This window comes from Pelophylax lessonae (genome assembly GCF_965119305.1).
Source record: "Pelophylax lessonae genome assembly, chromosome: 10".
Taxonomy (NCBI): Eukaryota; Metazoa; Chordata; class Amphibia; order Anura; family Ranidae; genus Pelophylax; species Pelophylax lessonae.
In genome coordinates this window covers 3,204,560-3,222,438 of record NC_138777.1, presented here as the reverse complement: position 1 = coordinate 3,222,438, position 17,879 = coordinate 3,204,560, and the positions used below count along the sequence as shown (strand labels likewise).

At 47.6% G+C, this 17,879-nt stretch overlaps 1 protein-coding gene across 1 annotated transcript in view; it reads right to left on the bottom strand.

Moving 5' to 3' along the window:
• Positions 1–267: 267 nt before the first annotated feature.
• The window catches only part of RRAS2 (RAS related 2), a 43,922-nt gene continuing 26,310 nt past the window's right edge, over positions 268–17,879 (bottom strand). Inside the window, exons 2-6 of the mRNA XM_082270828.1 lie at positions 15,728–15,815; positions 14,043–14,145; positions 12,917–13,025; positions 10,729–10,847; positions 268–526 (exon numbers count right to left, since the gene is read on the bottom strand). Of these exons, the coding sequence (XP_082126954.1) occupies positions 439–526; positions 10,729–10,847; positions 12,917–13,025; positions 14,043–14,145; positions 15,728–15,815 (507 nt within the window). The 3' untranslated portion in view covers positions 268–438. The remainder of the gene's footprint in view (positions 527–10,728; positions 10,848–12,916; positions 13,026–14,042; positions 14,146–15,727; positions 15,816–17,879) is intronic.

Below are 17,879 nucleotides of genomic sequence, written 5' to 3'. Positions count from 1 at the left end.
CAAAATAATTCATTAAAAAAAAAATATAATAAAAAAAAAAGTGAATAAAAACAGTGACGGAGGCAATTAAAAACCTCAGTGCATCCTTCAAAACCGGAAACGGAAAAGACGCAAAGGATGCCGATCTTCCTCCGCCGTGGTCGATGAGTTTAGTGTAGAATGGAGTGGAGGTATTGGATTAAAAATGAATCGTGAAGTTCATGGTGGCTCAGGGGATGCGGGAGAGTTGGTGGGCGTAGATCTGCCTTCTTCATGGTCTGGGAAGGGGGGGGGGGGGGTAACGATAGGCCGCCCCGCCACTTCCGGGTTGAGTCGGCAGAGCCAAGGCTGTCGTGGACTAAGGCCACCCTGGTGACAGGAGATAGAAGACACGAGATTCCAGCAGGATGCTAAAAAACCTGGATGGGCAAAAATAAAGAGACCCAGAGTTCGAGTTCTTTAGAAAATGACGCAATGGCAGCCCTTCTTGTCCTTCTCCTTCCGCGTCGGCTCCGGGGACGGGGGACACTCCTGTTCCTGAAATTTCCTGCAGAGAGACCGACAACACCGGGTTAACCCGAGGAGCTTACAATCATCAGGAGCCTAATCATCTTTATCATAAACACACTGAAATAATAATATTTTTATACATAAAATTATATAATTTAATAATAAAAACCAAAATAAAATTATATGATTTAATAATAAAAACCAAAATAATATTAAAAATACAATAATAAAATGATAAAAAATAAAAACAATAATAAAATTATAAAAATAACATAAAAAATAGACAATATAATAAAATAATAAAAATTTTAATAATAATTATAATAAAAAATTTAAATTAACCACTAAGACCAGAAGATTTGCCCCCTTAATGACCAGGCCATATTTTGCGATCATCAGGAGCCTAATCATCTTTATCATAAACACACTGAAAAATTTATTTATATATAAAATTATATAATTTAATAATAAAAACCAAAATAACATTAAAATACAATAATAAAATGATAAAAAATAAAAACAACAATAATAAAATGATAAAAATAATAACAACAAAAAATAGACAATATAATAAAAATTTTAATTATAATAAAAAATTTAAATTAACCACTTTAAGACCAGAAGATTTGCCCCCTTAATGACCAGGCCATATTTTGGGATTCGGCACTGCGTTACGTTAATGGACAATTGCGGGGTCGTGCGACGCTGTACCTAAAAAAATTGATGTCCTTTTTTTCCCCACAAAACAGAGCTTTCTTTTAGTGGTATTTGATCACCTGTGCGATTTTTTTTTTTGCACTATAAAAAAAAAAAGACCGACAATTTTGGAAAAAAATAAATAAATAAATATTTTTCACATTCTGCTATATGACGTTCTCAAAAAAAAAAATTTAAAAATCCAATTTTTTTTAACATTTTAGGCCAATTAGTTTTCTGCTACATATTTTTGGTAAAAAAAAAAAAAAAAAAAAAATCGCAATAAACGTATTTTGATTGGTTTGCGCAAAAGTTATCGCGTCTACAAACTACGGGAAAGATTTATGTCATTTTTATTGTTTTTTTTTTTTTAATAGTAATGGCGGCGATCTGCGATTTTTTGTGGGACTGCGACATTGCGGCGGACAGATCGGACCCCTAACTGACATTTTTGACACATTTGGGGGGACCAGTGACATTACTACAGTAATCAGTGCTAAAAATATGCACTGTCTCTGTAATAATGACACTGGCAGGGAAGGGGTTAACACTGAGTGATCAATGGGTTAAATGTGAGCCTAGGGGAGTGATTCTAACTGTATGTGGGCGTGGCTTGTGAAATGATCATAGAGACCTGTGATCCTATATAGAAGGAGCTCTGTGCTCATTCCAGGGAGAAGAACGGTCAGATGTGTTTACAACATCCGACCGTCCTTCTCTCTCAGCGGGGAGCGATCGCGGGTGCCAGGCGGCAATCGGAGCCACCTGCCCCGTGCATCAGCTTTCCCGCTGCCAGGTGGGGGTGGGAGCACTCCGCCGGTGCGCTCCCACCCCCTAGCTTCCCGTGCGCGACCAACGTAGGTCTACATTGGTTTGCGCAGGAGAGCTACACTGCCGCAGTAAAATGGCGGCGGGTGGTCGGGAAGTGGTTAAATACTGCGAGCCAGGCCTTCTCGTTCAACATCAGTGCCTGACCTCACAAATGCTCTTCTGGAAGAATGGTGAAACATTCCCATAGACACTCCTAAACCTTGTGGACAGCCTTCCCAGAAGAGTTGAAGCTGTTATAGCTGCAAAGGGTTTGCCAACTCCATATTGAACCCTACGGACTAAGACTGGGACGCCATTAAAGTTCATGTGTGTGTAAAGGCCGGCGTCCCAATACTTTTGGTAATTGTAATATTAATGTGATACCTACGTAATCAGGTGTATAAAAACCTTCAATTGTGTCAAATAAAGCAGAAGAGTTATTTTGGAAAGATGCTGAGTGTATATTTTGTGTCTGTTCCCTACTGCAGTAGTTATTAATTTGGAACCGCTAATCAATATGAGGATTGGAGTCGCCTATCTATAACATTTCCAGAACCCTGCTATAAAATATTTGATTATTGTGTAGGGATAGCGCCTTCATTTTTAAAAATATTTTTATTATGCACATTATCAAAATGCGGAATTTCTGAAATAATGAGAAAAATGTACTTCACTTTGGCCACTAGATGGAGCTGACGGCACATTTATTCGCTTGCATGCAAAAAACACGGGACATCTTTTCAACGACCCGGAATGTCGCGTAACAAATGTTTTATAAACGGATGTCTTCATGTCCTCTTGGGGGGGGGGGGGGGGGGGAGACTTCTTAAAGTGGTTATAAACACTCTCCTATAACTTGTACCTATAGGTAAGCCTATGGTAAGGCTTACTTATAGGTGTTGTAAATATCTCCTAAACTTGCACCGTTTAGGAGATATTTTTACTTTTAAAACGCAGCCGATGACATCATTGGCACATGCGCTCTGAAGGAACGGCCCACGAGTGATGACATCGCGCCTCCAGCCAATCAGATGGCCGGAGGATGCAAACCAGGAAGCAGGGCAACTGAACATGTTGGCCGTGTCCCTGCGGGCAGCACTGCGGGGGCTTCATTCTAAGGTATTTCATGATGAGCTAGTATTCCATGCATACTAGCTTATTATGCCTTTGCCTTACAGGGTATTTCTTTTTTGGGTTTACAACCTCTTTGTAAATTCTGCCCTCTAGTGTTCAGATTCAGAATTGATACCGACATGAAAGCCAACACCTGGCCCTTGATGGTACTCAAGGCCAATTTCTGTTCAACCCCCCCATTGTAGGAAGGTCAAGATTTTGGGTTTACAACCTCTGAATTCTGCCCTCTAGTGTTCAGATTCAGAATTGATACTGACATGAAAGCCAACACCTGGCCCTTGATGGTACTCAAGGCCAATTTCTGTTCAACCCACCATTGTAGGAAGGTCAAGATCCAAGCCACTGAGAAGGAGCGAGGATGAACCCCAAGAGACTCACTCCACGCAATGTACGTCTTCCACGTACGATGGCAGATCTTCCTAGAAGTAGATTTCTTAGCTTTTAACAGCGTTGGAATCACCGACTCAGACAAACCTCTACCCTTCAGCACCTGGCGTTCAAAAGCCAAGCCGCCAAAGCCAGTGACTGTAAAGCAGGATGGAAGATCAGTCCTTGGGACAAAAAAATCCTTCCCAAAAGGAAGCTTCCAAGGAACGCTGGCGACCAGTCGCACCAGATCGGCGTACCAAGCCCGGCAAGGCAAGTCCAGGGCCACTAAGATGACCGGAATCCCTTCTGCCTCCAATCCTGCTTGGAAGTCTTGGCAGAAGCTTGAGAGGAGGGAAGTAGTAAATCAGGCGATACTGACCCCACAGGGTCACACCAGCGCGTCTGTGGCATCCGCCAGAGGATCCCGTGACCGGGCCACAAACCTCTGCACCTTTCTGTTGAGCCGGGACACCAACAGATCCACCTCGGGGATACCCCAACTGATGAAACACCTTCTGATGAAGGGACCACTCCCCTTGGTCCAACGTCTGCCGACTGAGGTAATCCGCCTGCCAGTTTTCGACCCCAGGAATGTGTATGGCGGTGAGAACTGGAACAAACCATTCTTCCCACCTTAGATTGCCGGCTACCTCCAGAGCCAACAGGACACTTCTTGTGTTCCCCTGGCGAGTGACATAAGCAACGGCCGTGGCATTGTCCGATTGAATGCGAAATGGACGTCCCTGAAGACGATCCGCCCAATGGTCCAGGCACAGTCTGAATACTCAGAGTTTCAAAATATTGATAAGTAGTCTGGACTCTTCCAGTGGCCAGATCCCGTGAGCAGAATGTTTGCCAAGGACGCCTCCCCAGCTGGACCAGGTTGGCATTCGTGGTGGCCACTGTCCAATACAAGGGGAGAAAGGATTTGCCCAGCAAAAGCACTGAAGAACGAAGCCACAATATCAGGGACTCTTTCGTTTCCCGACTCAGCCGGATCCGATTGTCCAGAGACTGCAGATTCTTGTCCCATTTGGCCAGAATTTCCCTTGCAGGGACCTCGTATGGAACTGTCTCAAAGGTAGGCACCATCAGGCCCAGCACCCACATGCAAGTCGGGAGGGATGACCATTTGTTGAAAAGCAGGAGGGGAATTGCAGCCTGCAGTTTGAAGAGAGGAAGGAGCACTCTGGCTAAGGCCGAGTCCAGAGTCAGACCCAGATAGTCCAGCTTTGTGGACGGTACAAGCTCAAGTTCGTATGAAGGATATGGTCCAAGTAGCCCAATACCGCGATTCCCCATTGGCATAACAAGGCTAGCACCGGGGCAAACACTTTTGCGATCACCAAAGGAGCAGAGGCGAGACCAAAGTGTAACGCCACAAACTGATACTCCTCCTCTCCCACCGCAAAGTGGAGGAAGTGCTGGAGACCGACACATATTGGAATGTGAAGGTAAGCGTCCTTGATGTCGATGGAGGCAAAAAAATTCCCCCTGATGCAGGGAAGCCACCACCGTGCGAATAGACTCCATTCTGAACTTCTGCACCCGCATAAAGCAGTTCAGCGTCTTGAGGTCCAGAATTGGATGCACCTTGCCTGCTTTCCTTCCTGGGGACTGTAAACAGGTTTGAGTAAAACCCCTGAAAACGTTCCGAAGTCGGAACCGGGACCATCACCCTTAAGAGTAAAAGGGTCTTGCACCGCCCAAAAAAAAGCCTGTAAGCAGACGGGGGACAGTCGCACGTTGGAAGACCCTTACAGGAGTGTAAGAACAAAACTCTATCTTGTAGCCGGACCGAATGACCTCGTGGACCCACTTGTCTTGTACCAGGGAAGTCCACGGGTCTGGGAACTAGGGAAGACCCTACCCCAGATATGGGTGAGGGCGCACCTTTATGCTGAAGGAGCCTTGTCCGTGGGTCTGGAGAAGCCTGCTCTTGACTTGCAAGACCAAGTTCTCTTGGATCCTCCAGAGGAGGCCCCGAAGGGCTCCGATCCCTTTCCAGTCGGCCCTGTGGGACGAAAAAACGTCTTATGAGCCAAGAAGGAAGGCCCACGTCTACGATGAGGGTCTTCGCCCTTAGTAGCCTGCGGAAGAAAGGTACTCTTCCCCCCCTGTGAGACCTTTAACGATGTCATCCAGGGTAGCACCAAACAGGCGATCTCCTTGAAAGGAAAGATCAGTCAAGGCCTTTTTAGAGGTCTGGTCCGCAGATCAGCATTTGAGTCAAAAGACGCCGAAGGACCACTGGCGAAACAGAGAGCCGAGCCACTAGGGGAGCCCCATTCAAAGAGGCATCACAGATAAACTGCAGCCCCTGAACCAGCTGGTCCGCCAGCTCAGCAAAGGCAGGGGAGAGCTGTTCTCCCTCCAGGTCACAGCCCAAAAGCCTAGCCCATTTGGTCCGCGTCTCCGACACCAAGGCAATGGTGAATACCGGCCTCAGTGCCGAACCAGCCAGGGTGTACATATTGCGGGCCACAGCCTCCGCCTTCCTGTCAGCCGGGTCCCTAAAGCCGGGGACTCTTCAACCGGAATCATGGTTGCCTTCTTTAATCTGGAAACCTGAAGGTCCACCACCAGTGGAACAGTCCACTTCTTAATAAGGGTCTCCTCATATCGCCTAGCAATTTGCTTAGGAACCCCAAGGGGGACGCTTTGGTCGTCCCCTCTCTTCAGTGACAATTCTGTCAAAATAGGAGGGAAAGGGAACACCTTTTCCGCTCTGGATGGCTTGTGAGTGCCATAGGGAACATCCTCCATCAGGAAATGAAAGGATCCAGGAGTCAGCACCAGGGGGATGGATGAGGAGGGGGTTCCCCTTGCTGAAAACGCCGCCAAGAAGGCTCCACTGACATGGCTGTCGCTGTTTTCTATGGAAAACCACCACAAAATGGCCACCGGACTACACAAACATGGCCTTTCGTGCATTGCAGCACAAGGCTACAACAAAATGGCAGCACCACGAGGCTCCCAGGAGGAATCCCTAGGCTTCAAAGACAGCCAATTGTCTGGTCTCAGGCGACGCCCCCCCCCCGCACCGCCAGCATAGCGCCCACCCCCAGAGGTGGACAAGACCACCCACACAGCCCCATCATAAGTGGAGGGGGGTAGGATGGGGGGACAGATGAGGGTGGTGCCTGACGGGAAGGAGGGGAACCCCGGGGTCTGACTGTCGCATGGAGGGGCCCACGTCCACCTCAAAACCCTCCAGGGGGACAGCTACTCACCATACCAGGAACCAGACAGAACCCCTCACCATCTAAATGGGGGGCGGTTGGACAGAAGGAACGCTGCGACTCGGCCCGAGACCCGGTCATATGCGACCTCGCGAGGCGTTTAACTCGCAGGCCATCTGGTGGTGCTATGTTGTGCCCAACCTAGCGCGGAGTCGTGGTCTGTGTACGCGCTCGCAGGCCAGACTGGGGTGACCACTGGATCTAGATTGCCCATTGCGGCAGTTGATTGCAGATCTCACAGGAAAAATACAGGAGGAAAAAAATCTATCTAAAAAGAAAAAATTGCCAGGACCAGAGATCCCAGCAAGGAAGGCGGTCCTTACTCCTGACCAGGCAGAAAAAAACTGAGTGCCTATAGCAGGGGGAGGGAGTATACCCCGTGGGACCGCCCATAGGCGTAGCCAGACTTTATTTCCGCCTAGCGTCCTACTCCTGTAGGGGGCAGTATAACCCAATGGTTAGGAAGATCAGGAGCTGTGTCCGTCATAAACTAAAAAGCGTTTTTTTGGTTTTTTGTTGGATTATAAAATTTTTGCAAATAAATAATCTTTCTTCATAAATTTCGGCCAAAATTTATTCTGCTACATTTCTGTGGTGAAAATAATCTCGAATCTGTGTATATTATTTAGTCTGTAGGAAAGGAGTCCAAAAACTATGGGACATAAATCTGACAATCGATCAATCCTGACGGCCATTTCTTGAGACCCCAAAATGTCAGGACAGTACAGATCCCCCCCCCCCCCCCAGTACCCCTTTTTGGAAAGTAGACAGTCTGAGGTATTTAGTAAGAGATATGGCGAGTTTTTTGTCACAATTTTTATTTTATTTTTTGCAGTCACCAGTGGAGTACCAAGTTATCATATAATGGGTGTGGTGGTGATCAGGACACTGACTGGTGACAGGAAGTAAAAAAAAAAAAAAAAAAAAAGGGTCTTCAATTTCTTATAATTTTTTATCTTTAATACATTTTTTTAAATTATTTTTTTTAACACAATGTGACCAGAGCAATACAGAGTTAGCATATTAACACTGTACTGTGGTCTAATTTATTTAATTTATTTTTTGTCACACATTATGATTGCTTATACCAGTGACATTTCACTGTTATAAGCAACCATTTTTACTGAATGAAACGGATTCATTCAGTGTGTTTTGTTGTGATTAGCTGTGATTGGCCAGAGCTAATCGGATGGTACAGATGGGCTGTGATTGGCCCTGTCTGGACCATGTGATCACTGTGACCAATCACACCTAACAGTCTGTATTATGTGATCACTGTGACCAATCACAGCCAACAGTCTGTACCATGTGATCACTGTGACCAATCACAGCTAACAGTCTGTATTATGTGATCACTGTGACCAATCACAGCTAACAGTCTGTATTATGTGTTCACTGTGACCAATCACAACTAACAGTCTGTACCATGTGATCACTGTGACCAATCACAACTAACAGTCTGTACCATGTGATCACTGTGACCAATCACAGCTAACAGTCTGTATTATGTGATCACTGTGACCAATCACAGCCAACAGTCTGTACCATGTGATCACTGTGACCAATCACAGCTAACAGTCTGTACCATGTGATCACTGTGACCAATCACAGCTAACAGTCTGTACCATGTGATCACTGTGACCAATCACAGCTAACAGTCTGTACCATGTGATCACTGTGACCAATCACAGCTAACAGTCTGTACCATGTGATCACTGTGACCAATCACAGCTAACAGTCTGTACCATGTGATCACTGTGACCAATCACAGTTAACAGTCTGTATTATGTGATCACTGTGACCAATCACAGCTAACAGTCTGTACCATGTGATCGCTGTGACCAATCACAGCTAACAGTCTGTATTATGTGTTCACTGTGACCAATCACAACTAACAGTCTGTACCATGTGATCACTGTGACCAATCACAGCTAACAGTCTGTATTATGTGATCACTGTGACCAATCACAGCCAACAGTCTGTATTATGTGATCACTGTGACCAATCACAGCTAACAGTCTGTACCATGTGATCACTGTGACCAATCACAGCTAACAGTCTGTATTATGTGTTCACTGTGACCAATCACAGCTAACAGTCTGTATTATGTGTTCACTGTGACCAATCACAGCTAACAGTCTGTACCATGTGATCACTGTGACCAATCACAGCTAACAGTCTGTACCATGTGATCACTGTGACCAATCACAGCTAACAGTCTGTACCATGTGATTACTGTGACCAATCACAGCTAACAGTCTGTACCATGTGATCACTGTGACCAATCACACCTAACAGTCTGTATTATGTGATCACTGTGACCAATCACAGCTAACAGTCTGTATTATGTGATCACTGTGACCAATCACAGCTAACAGTCTGTATTATGTGATCACTGTGACCAATCACAGCCAACAGTCTGTACCATGTGATCACTGTGACCAGTCACAGCTAACAGTCTGTATTATGTGATCACTGACCAATCACAGCTAACAGTCTGTACCATGTGATCACTGTGACCAATCCCAGCTAACAGTCTGTACCATGGGATCACTGTGACCAATCCCAGCTAACAGTCTGTACCATGTGATCACTGTGACCAAACACAGCTAACAGTCTGTACCATGTGATCACTGTGACCAAACACAGCTAACAGTCTGTACCATGTGATTACTGTGACCAATCACAGCTAACAGTCTGTACCATGTGATCACTATGACCAATCACACCTAACAGTCTGTATTATGTGATCACTGTGACCAAACACAGCTAACAGTCTGTACCATGTGATTACTGTGACCAATCACAGCTAACAGTCTGTACCATGTGATCACTATGACCAATCACACCTAACAGTCTGTATTATGTGATCACTGTGACCAGTCACAGCTAACAGTCTGTATTATGTGATCACTGTGACCAATCACAGCTAACAGTCTGTACCATGTGATCACTGTGACCAATCCCAGCTAACAGTCTGTACCATGTGATCACTGTGACCAATCCCAGCTAACAGTCTGTACCATGTGATCACTGTGACCAATCCCAGCTAACAGTCTGTACCATGTGATCACTGTGACCAAACACAGCTAACAGTCTGTACCATGTGATTACTGTGACCAATCACAGCTAACAGTCTGTACCATGTGATCACTATGACCAATCACAGCTAACAGTCAGTACCATGTGATCACTGTGACCAATCACAGCTAACAGTCTGTACCATGTGATCACTATGACCAATCACAGCTAACAGTCTGTACCATGTGATCACTGTGACCAATCACAGCTAACAGTCAGTACCATGTGATCACTGTGACCAATCACAGCTAACAGTCAGTACCATGTGATCACTGTGACCAATCACAGCTAACAGTCTGTACCATGTGATCACTGTGACCAATCACAGCTAACACAATTGTATACAGTGGATGACAGGAAAGGAAACCTTCCATTATTTACAATTGTCATGTGATCTGCTGTGATTGGTCACAACGATTACATGGTACCGGCAGTGGGCCGGTACACTTATCAGTCATCAGATACAGCCGGTGACAGATCGCGCTGCGTGGGGTGGGGAGGGGGGGTATGGTTCAGGACGACGTCATGACGTCCACCTGGATTGCTGAGAGTCCCGCCCAGCCGTCATTTTGCTACAGGCCGGGCAGGAACCGGTTAAATAAAAGCCTTATTTTTTGCTTTTTTTCAATCTTTATCACAGCTCAGTGCTGCTGATCTCCTGCAGCCTCTTTGCAGTCACTTCCTACGTATATACGCTCTCCATGGTGTTTTCCAGGACAGGTATCCTGCTTCTTGCCTACGTGAGAAGTGGAAACACGGGTGACAACACAGGAGCCCCATTGGGAGACTGGCAGAGTGTTGTCACTCTATAACAGGAAGTGCTTGAGCCGGAATCCTAATGGCAGGATCACCAGGGATAGGACATGGGGAATGGTACACCACTGATCTGCAACACTTCACCACCTACCTGATAACTCGTACAAGTTCATGAAACGCCTGATCCACGTTCATCCTGATCTTGGCCGAGGCTTCCAGATACGTCACTTTCAACTGCCGCGCCAGCTGGTGTCCTTCTTCCTGCGTCACCTGCAGAGACACGGCACCCCCACCGGAGGGCGTATTAATCATTTATAGACCAGGGAGAGCTATCTGTAATCTCTGTGTACTCAGTGACATCCCTATGGGGGTGGGGATCGCACCCGGGTGACACCCAAGCCTCGGCGCTGCTGTCATCCTCTCCGGCTTGAGCCGTCTGCAGGAGGCAGGACAGCTCGGGATAGAGGGCGGGGCTGTCTGAGTTAACAGCTGGTGATTGGTTGTTTGGATGAGGGCAGTCCTAGCAGCTCCTGCCCTCTGTCCAGACCCGCTGTGTCTCCAGTCCTGCACTGTATGTAAGGAAAGACAGGAGGAGGACCGATGTGGGGGGGGGGGGGTGGAGGACAGGAATGAGGGAAGGGGAGGGGGCTGAAGACAGTAATTGGGCGCTGGGGGCAGGGGAGGAACGGAGGACAGTAATGGGGTGCTTGGGAGGGAGCTGAGGACAGTAATGGGGTGCTGTGAGGGGGGTGCTGAATACAGTAATGGGGTGCTTGGGAGGGAGCTGAGGACAGTAATGGGGTGCGGTGGGGAGGTGGGCTGGGGACAGTAATAAGGCGCTGTGGGGAGAGGGGGAGCGAGGGACAGTATGGGGCGAAGTAAGGTGGGGGGGGGGGCTGAGGACAGCACTGGGGGGGAACTGAGGGCAGTAAATGGGGGGCTGAGAACAGTAATTGGATCACTGTGGACATTAACAGGGTGCTGGGGGGGGTGGGGGGGAGACCTGAGGATAGTAATGGGGCGGTGGGGAGGCTAAGGACAGTAATGGGGGTCACTGAGGACAGACAGTAATGGGGGGGTCACTGAGGACGGACAGTAATGGGGGGGGTCACTGAGGACAGACAGTAATGGGGGGGGTCACTGAGGACAGACAGTAATGGGGGGGTCACTGAGGACAGACAGTAATGGGGGGGTCACTGAGGACAGACAGTAATGGGGGGGTCACTGAGGACAGACAGTAATGGGGGGGTCACTGAGGACGGACAGTAATGGGGGGGTCACTGAGGACGGACAGTAATGGGGGGGGTCACTGAGGACAGACAGTAATGGGGGGGTCACTGAGGACAGACAGTAATGGGGGGGTCACTGAGGACAGACAGTAATGGGGGGGTCACTGAGGACAGACAGTAATGGGGGGGTCACTGAGGACAGACAGTAATGGGGGGGGTCACTGAGGACAGACAGTAATGGGGGGGGTCACTGAGGACAGACAGTAATGGGGGGGTCACTGAGGACAGACAGTAATGGGGGGGTCACTGAGGACAGACAGTAATGGGGGGGTCACTGAGGACAGACAGTAATGGGGGGGTCACTGAGGACAGACAGTAATGGGGGGGTCACTGAGGACAGACAGTAATGGGGGGGTCACTGAGGACAGACAGTAATGGGGGGGTCACTGAGGACAGACAGTAATGGGGGGGTCACTGAGGACAGACAGTAATGGGGGGTCACTGAGGACAGACAGTAATGGGGGGTCACTGAGGACAGACAGTAATGGGGGGGTCACTGAGGACAGACAGTAATGGGGGGGTCACTGAGGACAGACAGTAATGGGGGGGTCACTGAGGACAGACAGTAATGGGGGGGTCACTGAGGACAGACAGTAATGGGGGGGTCACTGAGGACAGACAGTAATGGGGGGGTCACTGAGGACAGACAGTAATGGGGGGGTCACTGAGGACAGACAGTAATGGGGGGGTCACTGAGGACAGACAGTAATGGGGGGGTCACTGAGGACAGACAGTAATGGGGGGTCACTGAGGACAGACAGTAATGGGGGGTCACTGAGGACAGACAGTAATGGGGGGTCACTGAGGACAGACAGTAATGGGGGGGTCACTGAGGACAGACAGCAATGGGGGGGGGGGTCACTGAGGAAGGACAGTAATGGTGATGATTTTGGACCTACAAGCCAATGTCAGCCAATAAATGAACACCTTTAAAGGAATCATCAGAAATAAAAGCCTCCATCATCCTCCAATGACAGAAGACGCGTCTCATGAGCGGTTTCCCTTTAAATGTCCGGAAATATTCGATGCTCAGAGGCTGAAGATGTTTACCTGCCGCTGGTGCTCCAGATCCGCTTTATTCCCCACCAGGACCATCGGGAACTCATCCCGGTCCTTCACCCGCAGGATCTGCCGCTGGAATTTGTAGATCTCCTCAAAGCTGAAAAGAAGAGAAACGCATCAGTAAAAATAAGAAATATCACGTGTATTGTGTACATATCAATTCTGTACTACACCCATCCCCCACCCGCCCCCCAAAAAGAAAACATAATGGAAATACACAGGCAAAGAGGTAAAGAGATACAAAGTAACATTGATCAGAGGATAGAGAGTAACATTGTTACTTTTACATCTACTCTGTTTCATCTGTCTGCAGATTAAATCTTCCATCTATGTATGATGTCAGTTAACCACTTCCAGCCCACCCACAATGTACTGACAGGCGCCCCCCCATGCAGGCACAGCGATGTGCTGGTATGCCATCCCCTGCTTCCTTGTTTAGGGTACAAGCCCCCCCCCCCCCCCCCCTGGCTGGCTCCTGCTGCGTCTGCGAGTCTGTCAGCAGGTTCTGAACAAAGATTCATGGCCAGGACCTGCTGCTGATCAGCTGTCCAATCACAGCCCAGAGCTCTATGTTAACAATCAACACAGAGCTCTGTACAGAGGGAACGATCTGATGAGGCTGCACAATGGGGAAATGGCCCAAAGAAGGATCAGTTTTTTTTTTTTTTTCAACCAGCGGGTTGAATGAAAAAAAAACAGTTTTGATTCCCCCATCCACATCGAGTGAATGGGGCAATTCTCCCCTCCCCGACAGATCTGCTTACCCCGTGTTTACAGAGTTCAATAGCTCAGGTTTAGTTTATACACACAAGTGAGCGAGTTCAGATCAGAAGTCTCTTTACAGAGTTTCAATTAGAGAGAGATTTCTGAAAGCAGTCAGTCTCAGCTGTGATCTCTGCTTAGCTCACCCACAGTGCTCTGTGAATCCGGAGATCGGTGTCTCTGACCTTTCTTGGTGATATTTGAAAAACAAAGATTTTAAAGGTTTAAAAAAAATGTATAAAAGATATATAAAGAAAAAGTAAAAAAACTTAAAAAATTCCCAAAAATAATTCTGTTTTCCCTTTAGCTGCAAACGTCCAAAATACCCCCAACCCCGAGCCGGGTGACTTACCTCCCCCGATCCGTCACTGAGAACACCAATAGGAACCCCTCCCCCGTCCTCATATACTGCTCCCGCATCGCCCCGAACTCCTCCTGTCCCGCCGTGTCCAGAACTGCAGGAGATAAAATACAAAGATGGCGTCACCTCCCCCGTCTACAACTGGTGGGATCACTCCCTTCACTCACTGTACAGTCTATGATCCCTATCGCTCCCTATACTCATTGTACAGTCTATGATCCCTATCACTCCCTATACTCACTGTACAGTCTATGATCCCTATCGCTCCCTATACTCACTGTACAGTCTATGATCCCCATCGCTCCCTATACTCATTGTACAGTATATGATCCCCATCATTCCCTACACTCATTGTACAGTCTATGATCCCTATCGCTCCCTATACTCACTGTACAGTCTATGATCCCTATCACTCCCTATACTCACTGTACAGTCTATGATCCCTATCACTCCCTATACTCATTGTACAGTCTATGATCCCTATCACTCCCTATACTCATTGTACAGTCTATGATCCCTATCGCTCCCTATACTCACTGTACAGTCTATGATCCCCATCGCTCCCTATACTCATTGTACAGTCTATGATCCCCATCATTCCCTACACTCATTGTACAGTCTATGATCCCTATCGCTCCCTATACTCACTGTACAGTCTATGATCCCCATCGCTCCCTATACTCATTGTACAGTATATGATCCCCATCATTCCCTACACTCATTGTACAGTCTATGATCCCTATCACTCCCTATACTCACTGTACAGTCTATGATCCCTATCACTCCCTATACTCACTGTACAGTCTATGATCCCTATCACTCCCTATACTCATTGTACAGTCTATGATCCCTATCGCTCCCTATACTCATTGTACAGTCTATGATGCCTATCGCTCCCTATACTCATTGTACAGTCTATGACCCCTATACTTATTGTACAGTCTATGATCCCTACACTCATTGTACAGTCTATGATCCCTTTCGTCCCTATACTCACTGTACAGTCTATGATCCCTATCGCTCCCTATACTCACTGTACAGTTTATGATCCCATCACTCCCTATACTCATTGTACAGTCTATGATCCCATCACTCCCTATACTCATTGTACAGTCTATGATCCCTATCACTCCCTATACTCATTGTACAGTCTATGATCCCATCACTCCCTATACTCATTGTACATTATATGGTCCCTATCACTCCCTATACTCATTGTACAGTCTATGATCCCTATCACTCCCTATACTCATTGTACAGTCTATGATCCCCATCACTCCCTATACTCATTGTACAGTCTATGATCCCTATCGCTCCCTATACTCACTGTACAGTCTATGATCCCCATCACTCCCTATACTCATTGTACAGTCTATGATCCCTATCGCTCCCTATACTCATTGTACAGTCTATGATCCCTATACTCATTGTACAGTCTATGATCCCTATCACTCCCTATACTCATTGTACAGTCTATGATCCCCATCACTCCCTATACTCATTGTACAGTCTATGATCCCTATCGCTCCCTATACTCACTGTACAGTCTATGATCCCATCACTCCCTATACTCATTGTACAGTCTATGATCCCTATCGCTCCCTATACTCATTGTACAGTCTATGATCCCTATACTCATTGTACAGTCTATGATCCCTATCGCTCCCTATACTCACTGTCCAGCCGTGCGGCGCGCTCATCGATGACACATTGCTTGGTGTAGGAATCCTCGATGGTCGGGTCGTAATCCGTCACAAAGTAAGACTGGAAGAGAAAAGAACGAACACAAAATCACCGACAACCCGGCAGCTTCAATCCTCCACTGGGGTCACCTGCCGGCTCCTTATCAATCTCAGGAAAATCAGCAGTGATCCCCCCCCCCCTCCGCCCAGCATGGGGGCCACCCAACTCCTCCCACTGGATTCTACTACTTATGTATATGTGGAAAATCCAGTAGAGATGGTGGGAGCCGCCCATATTAGGTGTGGCAGGGATGGTGGGAGCCCCCATATTGGATGTGGCAGGGATGGTTGGGAGCCCCCCCATATTGGATGTGGCAGGGATGGTTGGGAGCCCCCCCGATATTGGGCGTGGCAGGGATGGTGGGAGCCCCCCCGATATTGGGTGTGGCAGGGATGGTGGGAGCCCAGAATATTGGGTGTGGCAGGGATGGTGGGAGCCCCCAATAATGGGTGTGGCAGGGATGGTGGGAGCCCAGAATATTGGGCGTGGCAGGGATGGTGGGAGCCCCCAATAATGGGTGTGGCAGGGATGGTGGGAGCCCCCAATATTGGGTGTGGCAGGGATGGTGGGAGCCCCCCCGATATTGGGTGTGGCAGGGATGGTGGGAGCCCCCCCGATATTGGGTGTGGCAGGGATGGTGGGAGCCCCCAATATTGGGTGTGGCAAGGATGGTGGGAGCCCCCAATATTGGGTGTGGCAGGGATGGTGGGAGCCCCCAATATTGGGTGTGGCAGGGATGGTGGGAGCCCCCAATATTGGGTGTGGTAGGGATGGCGGGAGCCCCCTATATTGGATGTGGTAGGGATGGCGGGAGCCCCCCATATTATATTCGGTGTGGTAGGGATGGCGGGAGCCCCCCATATTGGGTGTGGCAGGGGTGGTGGGAGCTCCCCGATATTGGGTGTGGCAGGGATGGTGGGATCTCCCCGATATTGGGTGTGGCAGGGGTGGTGGGAGCTCCCCATATTGGGTGTGGCAGGGGTGGTGGGAGCCCCCCATATTGGGTGTGGCAGAGGTGGCGGGAGCCCCCAATATTATATTGGGTGTGGTAGGGATGGCGGGAGCCCCCAATATTATATTGGGTGTGGCAGGGGTGGTGGGAGCCCCCCATATTGGGTGTGGCAGGGATGGTGGGAGCCCCCATATTGGGAGTAGCAGGGATGGCGGGAGCCCCCCATATTGGGTGTGGCAGGGATGGTGGGAGTCCCCAATATTGGGTGACCTCCAGATATTGTTATGGTAATAAAGGGGTTAACAAGCATATTAAAAAACTCAGGATCAGTCAGCTGCAATGCCAGGATTCAACCAGCAGGGGTCACCGGCAAGTAGCGGCATTTTTCCTGCTGGACTGGTAAGGCTGTACAGTGCACTGATTACTGTAGTAATGTCACTGGTCCCCCCAAAAGTGAAAAAAATGTCAGTTAGGGGTCCGATCTGTCTGCCGCAATGTCGCAGTCCCGCAAAAAAAAAAAAAAAAAAAAAAAAAAAAAAAAAATCGCAGATCGCCGCCATTACTGGTAAAATAAATAAATAAAAATGACATAAATCTTTCCCCTAGTTTGTAGATGCGATAACTTTTGCGCAAACCAATCAATATACAATTATTGGGATTTTTTTTTTTTTTTTTTTTACCAAAAATATGTAACAGAATACAAATTGGCCTAATATGATGAAAAAAATGATGTTTTTAATTTTTTTATTTTATTGGGAATGTTAAATAGCAGAAAGTAAAAATAATTTTTTTTTTTCAGAATTGTCGCTCTTTTTTAGTTTATAGCGCAAAAAAATAAAAAAATAAAAAAATCGCACAGGGGGGCTTTTCCGGTAAAGTAACGAAGTGCCGTAAAAAAAAAATGGGAAGATCTTGCGGTCCAGAAGTGGTTAATATGTGTCCTGGATTAAAGGGATGAGGAGGACACCCCACACTGGGGGCACCCTGGGGGCACCCTGGGAAATAAAAATTTCTCTGCAATACTCTCCACAAAAAAAATAATAAAACACGTTTTGGCTGAAGTTTAATCAATTTATATTTTTCCTTCCCTGGTTTGCCCCTCCCCCATTGACATATTGAACTATTAAAAAATA